At 36.0% G+C, this 10,141-nt stretch overlaps 1 protein-coding gene across 1 annotated transcript; it reads right to left on the reverse strand.

Moving 5' to 3' along the window:
- Nucleotides 1–994: 994 nt before the first annotated feature.
- Nucleotides 995–7,785, reverse strand: LOC113042543 (vimentin). The gene is made up of 9 exons (XM_026201473.1): nt 7,164–7,785; nt 6,105–6,165; nt 5,067–5,162; nt 3,753–3,914; nt 3,166–3,291; nt 2,623–2,843; nt 1,899–1,942; nt 1,527–1,609; nt 995–1,444 (listed from the first exon to the last, which is right to left on the reverse strand). The coding sequence occupies exons 1-9, from the start codon at nt 7,688–7,690 to the stop codon at nt 1,406–1,408; spliced, it is 1,359 nt and encodes a 452-aa protein (XP_026057258.1). The 5' UTR covers nt 7,691–7,785; the 3' UTR covers nt 995–1,405.
- Between the last annotated feature and the right edge of the window lie 2,356 nt (nt 7,786–10,141).

A 10,141-nucleotide genomic window follows, 5' to 3' on the forward strand; every position in this document is an offset into this window, starting at 1 on the left:
GAATTTCCTCAGCCTATAATCGGACTAATTTAATGATAGAGTTATTAAAATGCTGTTTTAATCAGGTGAAGGCGATAGAAAAATGTTGTTTACAGAGCAATAACATTTAGCTCAGCTAATACTTCAATTTGATATGAACTGAATCATTAGAATTTTTATGTTTTTTGTATTTAGACTTAGTTTTGTAGGTTATTATAGTTAACCAAAAGCATAAAAAAGTGACATTTTCATTATCTGAAATAAAAGAAACATCAACTGGGGTAAACTAAAATAATGAGAGACTTATTTTATTTCAAGCTAGTTGCCAAGGCAACATTTCTCTATCTAATTAACTTTAATCTGGTGCACTGAAATACCAGAAATATTTAAAAAGACAACAAAAAACACAACAAAATTACTGAAACTCAGAAATTATAAAAAGAACACATAGAAATAAAATGTAATTAAAAAAAAAAAAAAACTATATGATGTCAATGATACCAAAATAACACTGGTACAAGGATGTTGGTTTAATTTCTTAATCTTGCATAGAATCAAAGCCAATATGCCAAATCCTCCTTCAGACTGGCACGATTTGCCTGGTCTTTACCCTTTGCTTTCCCCCTCTGGGAAAAAAAATTATTTGGGATTAGCTCTTAGTTATGAAGGTACATAAAATCATATAAAAAAAATAAAAACAAACATGTGGAGGTCTTGAAACTGGGGATTGATTGGCAGCTATTTAAGCATGCAGAGACCTAATAACTAAACATGATGAGATGATGATCTCATTAGAGCTCACCCATTAGGACAAATTATCCTTAATTAGATCATAGAAATATTCTTGTGTTGCTCATTGCCCCGACAGATCCTGCTAATCTGTTTATTTTTATGACGTAGACGATTTTACTGCGCAACAGAGATTCATTTGAAAAAGCCCCTCAGATGTTTAGCTGATTTGGCACGGTAATAAGAAACGAAGGACAAATACTGTTCATAAAAGAAAGCAATCTGATTATTCTTTAAAAGGTTTATTGAATTTGTGGAAATTTGTCGAACAGTTTGGTCTTCTTGTGGTGCAAGAGAGTTGAGTTCATCAAGTTTTTGGTCATTTGCAACAATTATACAAAAAGGTGTAGCAGTATTGCTGTGGTCTTCAACAGTGTAAACTACAGACATCGTGGTAAACAGAAACCTGGATAAAGCTGGTTTATTCAGTGGCCTACGTTATCTTTTCAGCTCTAATACAGCTCTATCAACAGACCGCTCTAATGTGGCAATGCAAAAAAAAAAGGCACTTTAAAGCTGTTTTTCTATTTAACTCTCAACAGAAACAAGAAAAGAAACTCCATTCCTCCTCGTTCTACTCCAGCATGGATCTTCAGCTCTCTAGTGCCACTATAATGGTCACATGTTCACATGCGGCTCATTCCAGATCGTCATTTTGGGTGGACTCATTAATAATCTGTGGTGGATGAAAGGTCAAAAGGTTGCGATTTTCATATTGTAACTTATTAATATGTGTAAAGACTTTTTATGCCACTCACATGTCCATCTCTGGTCTCGATGGTCTTTATCACCACTTTCTTTGACAGGCTGTCAATCGCAGGTCTGATTTCCTTCATGGACTCTGCAGGTAAAAAAAAAATTTTTTTTTTTTTTTTTAAATGTTGGTTACAGAATGCATCTTTAATTTCAATTGTTTCATGCCCAAACCATGTTTATTCCCACTGCAAGTAAACGTGTATTTGATTTGATTTGAAATTGGATGCTATTTTAACAAAATATTCTCCATTTAAAACAAGAAAATATATATATTTATATTACAATCGTATCTATTCATGATTATCTGCTGTAATACATTATTTGCAGTCAGCATTGTTTTCCCACTGTTCACAGTGAACTAAAAGATACTGTACCTCGAAGGGTTAATGATGAGAGGTTGGGGAATGGTGTGACGATCCTAGAAAGAAAAAAAATAGAAATATTAAGTCAAAAAACATCTGTAGTATATTTGAAATAGTCAAGTCTAAAAGTTTCACTCAGTTTTCCCCTAATTAAAAAGGTTGTAGACCTAAAAAAAGTACTTTTATACTGTATGTATAGTCTTACATTTATAGTCAGTGAACGGGTGAACAGTGAACGGGCCTGACATTTTGAGGTCAAGTGACCAGTGAAATATTATTTGCTTTTTATTTATTTAATTAATTACAATTATTTTGTGAGCAAAAAATAACGTGTAGTTAACAAGGTTAAAAATGGTTCTAATGGTTTTTGTTTAAAGATGAAATAAAAATATTTGAAATGTCTGAAATATCGAAATAAAGCTGATACTAAATACAATAATTTAATGAAAAGCTTACACTAATATTTATAAATATTTAAAAATAAATCATCAACCACAATTAAAATTAAAAACTGAAAATAGAAAAGTAATAGCTAATTCATTTCACAATGTTAATAAAAATATAATAGCATATACCAAATCCTAAAATAACACTGCTAGTTAATATTTCTTCAAACAAAATTCTTGTTTCTGCATTTATTCCACTAGGTGTCACTATAAGTCCATGCTGAATGTGCCTTTAAAGAAAAGATAAGAATACAAAGTCAACATAAAGAAAATCAAAAGAAAATGTTCACCTGCTTTCTTCCCCTTCCAGCAGCTTCCTGTAGGTGGCGATCTCAATATCCAGGGCCATTTTAACGTTCAGCAGATCCTGGTATTCACGTAGATGGCGTGCCATCTCATCCTTCATGTTGCGGATGTCGTCCTCCAGACGAACGATGGTGTCCTGGTAACCGGACGCCTCCATGGAGAAGTTATCCTCCATCTCTCTCATCTGACGATCCAGGGACTCATTCTGAAATGATTATTTAAACATAAATAATGCATCGTAATATAAACTTTTTTATAGTTAACTAATTTTTTTTTTTTTTACTTGAAATAAAATAAGCATTAACTAAAATGGAATTAAATGATCTAAACTGCAAAAAATACTTCTTATTTTAATTTAGTTTAGTTATGTACTATACTAAAACTTAAATAATTTGTAAAATTATTAGTGGTTTTTTTTGTAAAAAAAACTCGCTAAAATGTAAAATATGAAAACGAAATAAAAATATGAACGAAATCTATAATAGTATCTCAAGCACTGAAGCTAATATAGTTTCTCCACTACTTACAGTTCCTTTAAGAGCTTCTAAGTCGCAGGTGAGAGATTGAAGCTGGCGGCGATAGTCATTGGCCTCCTGCTTGGCCAGACGGATCGCTTCGTTGTTTCGGGCAGCAGCTTCTGATAGGTCAGCAAACTACAAAGAAAGAGAAAGTGTGAGATAAAGATTAAGCTCCATCTGCCATCTCTGACGTTTGTTTTCTACACACAACTGATGACTGGGCTGGTTTCATGTTTGAAGATCTAGGTTAATAGATCAATGGGTCCATTAGGATGATCAATACTGTGACAGAGGAGCAGATGGTCTCTAAATCCACACAAACCTCTCTGTCGACCATCTGCCACGTCTAAAGGAGTTGATCCTCAAACATCTCACACTGTCTTACAGATCAGATCCTTTCTTGTCTTGTTTCATTGTTCATTTGTAACTTAACTAAGTTACTTCTGATGTTTCTTGTAAGTTTATCAACTTTATCTCAGGTGTTTCTGCGCAGACTGTGAATCTTTTATTAGATAGAGAAAAGACATGGAATATGGGGGAAAAGAAAGATGTTTTATTTTTTATTCTAATGATCTATTTTGTTATGAGGACCTGACCTTTGATTTGTACCAGTCCTCAGACTCCTGGAGGTTCCTGGAAGCCAGGGTCTCGTACTGCTGCCGGACGTCTTTCAGGGCAGCGGTGAGGTCAGGTTTGGCCACCTCCATATCAATCTGCACATGCTGTTCCTGGATCTGCATCTGCAGTTCGGCAAGTTCCTGCGGAGATGTTGGAAAAACTGACTTTAACAATCCAAATGCACAGTTTGAAACCTATCCTGAATATCGCATTGCATACTGTTGCTCATAAGTTCAAGGTCAGTACAATACAGTAATACTGTGAAATAGTAATGCAATTTACAATAACTGTTTTCTATGTGAATATATTTTTTAAATGCATTTATTTTTGTGATTGCAAAGTGTCACATGATCCTTCAGAAATCATTCTAATATGCTGATTTGCTGCACAAGAAACATCTGTTATCAATAATATTGAAAACAATAGTGCTGCTTAATTTTTTTTTTTTTATGGAAATAGAAATTGTTTGTTACCTTATAAATATTTTTGCACAACATAATTTTTTTAATTTATATATTTGTACAGTTTATTTCTTTCATTATTAGTATTATAAGCTTTTTTTTTTTTTGATTAATTGAATGCATCCTTGCTAAAAAAAAAAAAAGAATATCTGACTAACCCCAGCTATTGAATGGTAATGGGTAATAACTGTGTGCCATAATTTTTGGTTTTTGATTTGAACGTAAACTGAACAAATCTCATTCTGAAATACAATAGCAATAGTTTGTTAGCCCTGAACTAATGTACTTCCTGATCCTGAAACAATGTCTCCGCTTTATTCTCTTGGAATTACGCCCCATTTAATCACTATGGCAGCAAGTCACACATGCCTGACAATCCCCTGATATTAACAAGCCCAACAAAAGTGTCAGTCAGCCAGAAAACCACGACTGTGAGAAGAACGGTTGAATGGCCAGGGGAAATTTGATTCATTTTATTGTTCAGAGCTAATCTCTAATGGCTCAGGAGACTCTGAGTTGTTGTTTTTTTTTTTCAAAGGTTGAGCTTTGTCTTGTATCTTTCTCCTAAAATTCATTAGAAGAAGAGATTATGGATGTATAAACATATAGAATTTGGTCTAAGAAGAATGTAATAAGAAATGTTTAAATCTCTCATTTTTTAATTCATGTCCTTGCAATTATTGAGATCATTTCTGACTCACTCTCGAGGAGACACGTGACATTATTGGGCTGAAAATAATGTGAAATTTGGCATTTGCATTTCATGTTGATGCTATGAATGAGAAGCACCTAAGATATTAAAGATGTTTCTCTCTATGGGTGCTTCAGTACCTCATCGTGAAGCTTCTTCAAGAAAGCGATCTCTTCTTGCAAGGATTCCACTTTTCTCTCCAGATCCAGACGAGCCAGGGAGGCGTTATCAACATCCTGTGTGCATAAAATATATTAAATATTCATCATATGATCATTTGTGGAAACCTAGGAAACATTTCTCCTGCAAATGTTGTTTTAAACTTCTACTTCCTATGAATTCTTTACACTTCCCTTTTCTCATTCTTCTATTCCATTGCACAAAAAGAATCATATTATACACTACAGTTCAAAAACTTGGGGTCATTTTTGAATGTTTATAAGAAGAGTCTCTTATTCTCAACAAGGCTGCATTTGTTTGGACTAAAATACAGGAATATTAGGAAATATGATTACAATTTAAAATAACAGTCTGCGTTTATAACACATTAAAAATCTAATTTTCAGCATCATTACTCCAGTTAAGTGTCACATGATCTTTCAGAAATCATTCTAATTTGATGCTTAAGAAATATTTCTTATTATTATCATCAACAGTAGTGTTCCTTAATATGTTTGTGCAAACCACAATGCATCCTGAAAACATGTTAGATTATGGAAATTATTTTAAACTATTCCTTTCTGAAGTGATTAACAATAGCTTGCCTGCCGCTAACTGTTTGTAGTGCTGCAGCTGGTAGTGGCAGACACCCTTTAAAGCACACACACACACACACACACATCCTCTCCTCTGTATCCATAAGTCACCAGTGCACCCTGGTTAACACTGACCCCTCCCACTCATACAACAGTTTGCTTTGTCATGAACGTCCAGCCTGTTCTCAGACAAAGCTTTCTTTTCAGTTGCGTGTCTAAATCTGATGCCGGACAAGAGGGCAGCTTGACCAGGCCTGCACTGACCCTTTTATTGTGAGGAGACAATCACTCGTGTCTTGCAAACACTGACTGGAATGCTAACTGATCACATTGTAATTGTGGCTGTGGTAGCACCCAATCAAACATCAGGTCCAAGAATACTTGTAAAATGGTTGTGGTTTCTCTGAACATGTGAAGATGTACCTGTCTGAAGCCCCGAAGAGTGTTCTCCGCATCCTCTCTCTGGAGCATCTCTTCTTGAAGTCTGAAAATGAGATGAATATTTAAGCCGAGCCACACCCTGAATAACAGCCGAACCCACTGGAGCATCTCACCGGGACAATAAGAAAGCCTTTGACTTCAATCTAAATGAAATAAATGTCTTCTCTTTAGCTGAATCACAGAAATTAAACAAATAATGGGTAGTTTTTATCCTGGTAACGAGAAAACCCTATAAAGAAGAGCTTTGTCCTGACAGAAATTCAACTAGAATCATCTTAAAGAGTAAATAATAATAATAAAAATATTTTTTTTAAATAAAGGCATTTCTATTTGAATTTAGCCTTGATTTTATTTATCTAAATGTATATACTATTTTATTTAAAATGAAGATTTCATAAGATTGTAAAATCTATAGATTCTCTGTTGTCTAAATGCATCATTAAAATGCAGTTATTTTTATTTTTATCATTAGCCTACAGTTCATATGACATTTCATATGTTGCTCATTTGACATATAAAACAACATTTTGGTTTTATTTGACAAGGTAAAGAGAAAGCTTGGTGCTCTGAGAAATTAAACACCAGATTTTGATTTACACCCCCAAAATTAAATAATATGGGGTAACATCTAAATAAACAGGAAATATTATTAAATATACTAATATGACCAAATCAACCTATCTTAGGTTACACTAATAAAAATGTTTTCAATGATCAAGGCAGGTAGAACCAGATTCTTAATGTAATGACAGTACATTTTCACTTTTTAGTAAATTAAAATTTAAACTCAGAACAATGTAAATAATTAGGCCTATACATGTATAATTTTTCTTTAGGACTTTTAAACAGTAGACACTCTAAATCTTAACTTATACATTGTTTTGTTGTATAAATGCACCGCTAAAAATGCATTTATAAAGGCATTTTTCTTATTAACTAAAAAATAAGTTTGCAAAAGTTTGCAAAAAAATATCTGCACTTGGCAGATATTTAATGTAATTTTACACTTATAACCGTCTCTTGGACAATGTTTGGCCATACTTCTCTTTGAGGCGCTCGATGTCCTCTCCCAGATTGTCCCGGTCCACCTCCACTGCTCCCTTCTCGTTGGTGAGCTGGTCCACTTGTCGCCTCAGTTCTCTCATCTCATCCTCGTACAGATCACCGACCCGGGACGAGCCTTTGCCCCGCATCTGCTCCAACTCCGCGGTCAAGATCTTATTCTGCTGCTCCAGAAATCTCACTTTCTCTATGTAACTGGCAAACCTGTCGTTGAGATGCTGCATCTCCGCTTTCTCATTGGTTCGGTTGGCTTTGAACTCGGTGTTGATGGCGTCGGCGAGCCCGAAGTCCAGCGTCTCGGTGGCGAGTCTCGGCAGCGGGGCGCTGCTGCGCACCCTCGCGCCCTTGCTCATGTAGATGGATGGAGACGCGCTGCTGTAGGACACGCGCGAGCTTGCGCGCACCGGGCTGCTGTACTGCCGGCTGGAGTAAGTAGACCGAACTATCGCTGGTCGCTCCGCACCGAACATCCTTTTGTAAGAAGACGTGTTTGTTCGGCTGGCCATTGTAATCCTTTAGTTCTGGGTTATTGTTGAAGTAAGCGTCTACTTTCACGAACTACAGCACCCTGTCCAGACCAACCGAGATCACTGCAGAGGTTCTGCACGCATTTATAGTCCACTCCCTATGCTAATGACATAACGGTGCAGGGAGCTCGAGTGACGCAGACGCGCCGTCGGGGCTTTGGCAACAACAGGAGAGTAGATTTACTTTTGTATCCAATCATTCGTTTTCCGATTAATACATGTATTCTCGAATGATGTTGTTTTAATATTAGCTTGGGTATATTTGCCTTGTAATATAGGCTGCATAATATTACATTAATTAAATGTATCCATTCATTCGTTTACCATTAAATACAAAAAATATTAGCGAATTTCTGTTTTTAAATAATAGATATAAAAAAAGTTTGTAGTTTTCTATCTATCTATCTATCTATCTATATATCTATCTATCTATCTATCTATATATCTATCATCTTTAAAAAAATCACACAAATATATATATATATATATATATATATATATATATATATATATATATATATATATATATATATGTATGTATGTATATATATATGTATATATATATATATATATATATATATATATATATATATATATATATATATATATATATATATATATATATATATTAGGGGTGTAACGATACGCGTATTCGTATTGAACCGTTCGGTACGACGCTTTCGGTTCGGTACGCGGTACGCATTATGTATACCGAACGGTTCGTTGGAGTAATTAATTATATTTGGAAAAAAAAAAAAAAAAAGAGAGAGATAGAAATATAATGATATGCGTTCAACAAGGTAGCCCAATAACCCAAACAACGTAACAGGCAACGCCCCTGACACTCCCGAAGAAGAAAAAAACACCATCTTATATGTTTATGTTAGGCTACTCAGCAGGCGCTCGCTCACTCAGTACGCGCTGAAGGCTCGTTGCAAAATAGCCAATGCGTTTAACAGACTAGAAATGAGAAGATCCCCCAATAACCAACAGGTCTGGTGTTTGGGTGCACTTTGGATTCCCTTTAAGCTATAATGGTGATGGCAAGAGAGTGGTGGAAAAAAAAACAACGGTATGTCGCATCTGCAACATGACAGGGTCAGGGGCGTCGCACCCGTGGGGGATGTGGGGGTTTTAACACCCACACTTTTCCCGGTGAGAGGGTTCGACACCCGCACATTTTCTGCAGTTTTTCCGCAGTTTTGCACAAACGCCTTACTACAGTCCCTCGTCCGTTTCTCTGACCGCTCTGTGTCTGCGCTCGCCGCGGCTGCCTCCTCCCCCTCCCTCTCAAACTTGACACCGGCTTTGAGTGTGATCGGCTGATGATTGGCTGTTCTGCCTTAAGTCCCGCCTCTCTTGGGGTGTTATCGGTCAGCTCGTGCGGAGGAGGCGGGAACTTATGGTTATTTACATCTCCCTTTTCCAGGTACTTTGAATGAGTGTTTATGCTTTAGAGGTTTTTAAATAAGCTTGATATGTGTTTGGGAAGATGTTCTGTTAATCGTTTTGTTGACATGTCGAGTGTTTTCGGTATTATATTTCGTTTTTTAGACTAATGCTATTTGCTATTATTGGGATATTGTTTGCATACCTGTTGAAGAACTATGAAATTAAAGTGTATATTATTTTAATGTTTAAAAACAGTAAATTGTTACATTATTTATACCACCAGAGAAAAAGCTTTGTGTGGGCGTTTTTTTCTCTCCTTTTCTGATTTTGCGTTTTTTTCTTCCCTTTTCTGATTATTTTTTTCCCAGCCAAACGCTGCAAGCCGGAAATACCGCACAGTGCCAGAGAACTTTAAGCCCTGCATTTTGTACCCCTCTGTCAATGTGTTCATAATTTTTATTATTTATAAACAAACCACATCCATCCCCCACACTTTTGAAAAGCTTGCTACGCCCCTGGACAGGGTACACCAGCGGGAATACAAAAAAAAAAAAAAAAAAAAACACCAGCGGGAATATCTGGGATATATGCGTCAGTACTATCTGGGAAAAGACGAAAAAAAGGAGAAACATGCACGCAGCAAACTATCCCTGCAGCATTTAGACACTATAGCTTACAGGGAATCCAACCCAAACACCAGACCTGTTGGTTATTTTAGGATCTTATATTTCTGGTCTGTTAAATGCATTAGACATTTTGCAACGAGCCTTCAGCGCGTGCTGAGTGAGCGAGCGCCTTAGGGGCCGTTCACATATCGCTCCTAAAAACGCGTGGAAAACGCTAAGCACGTCTTTCTCCTCCTTTCCAAAGCGCTCGGGCAGAAGCGCTCATGAGGCGTCTGTCTTTGCTAAGCAACAATGACGTGTATGAAGTTATTTTTGATTCAAAACAACTGAACACCTGTGGCAGTGCGATTTGTAGTTGTAGAGAAAAGCCACACATGTGTATCAGTAAATTTGAAGTCACAGAGAGAAATGT

Source organism: Carassius auratus, chromosome 24 (genome assembly GCF_003368295.1).
Source record: "Carassius auratus strain Wakin chromosome 24, ASM336829v1, whole genome shotgun sequence".
NCBI classification, from domain to species: Eukaryota; Metazoa; Chordata; class Actinopteri; order Cypriniformes; family Cyprinidae; genus Carassius; species Carassius auratus.

Coding starts and splice junctions, on each gene's coding strand:
- LOC113042543 (XM_026201473.1), bottom strand. CDS start 7,690: ATGGCCAGCCGAACAAACACGTCTTCTTACAAAAGGATGTTCGGTGCG. Junction 5,163..6,104: donor CTCTTCGGGGCTTCAGACAG/GTACATCTTCAC, acceptor TTATGCACACAG/GATGTTGATAACGCCTCCCT. Junction 3,915..5,066: donor TGAAGAAGCTTCACGATGAG/GTACTGAAGCAC, acceptor ACATCTCCGCAG/GAACTTGCCGAACTGCAGAT.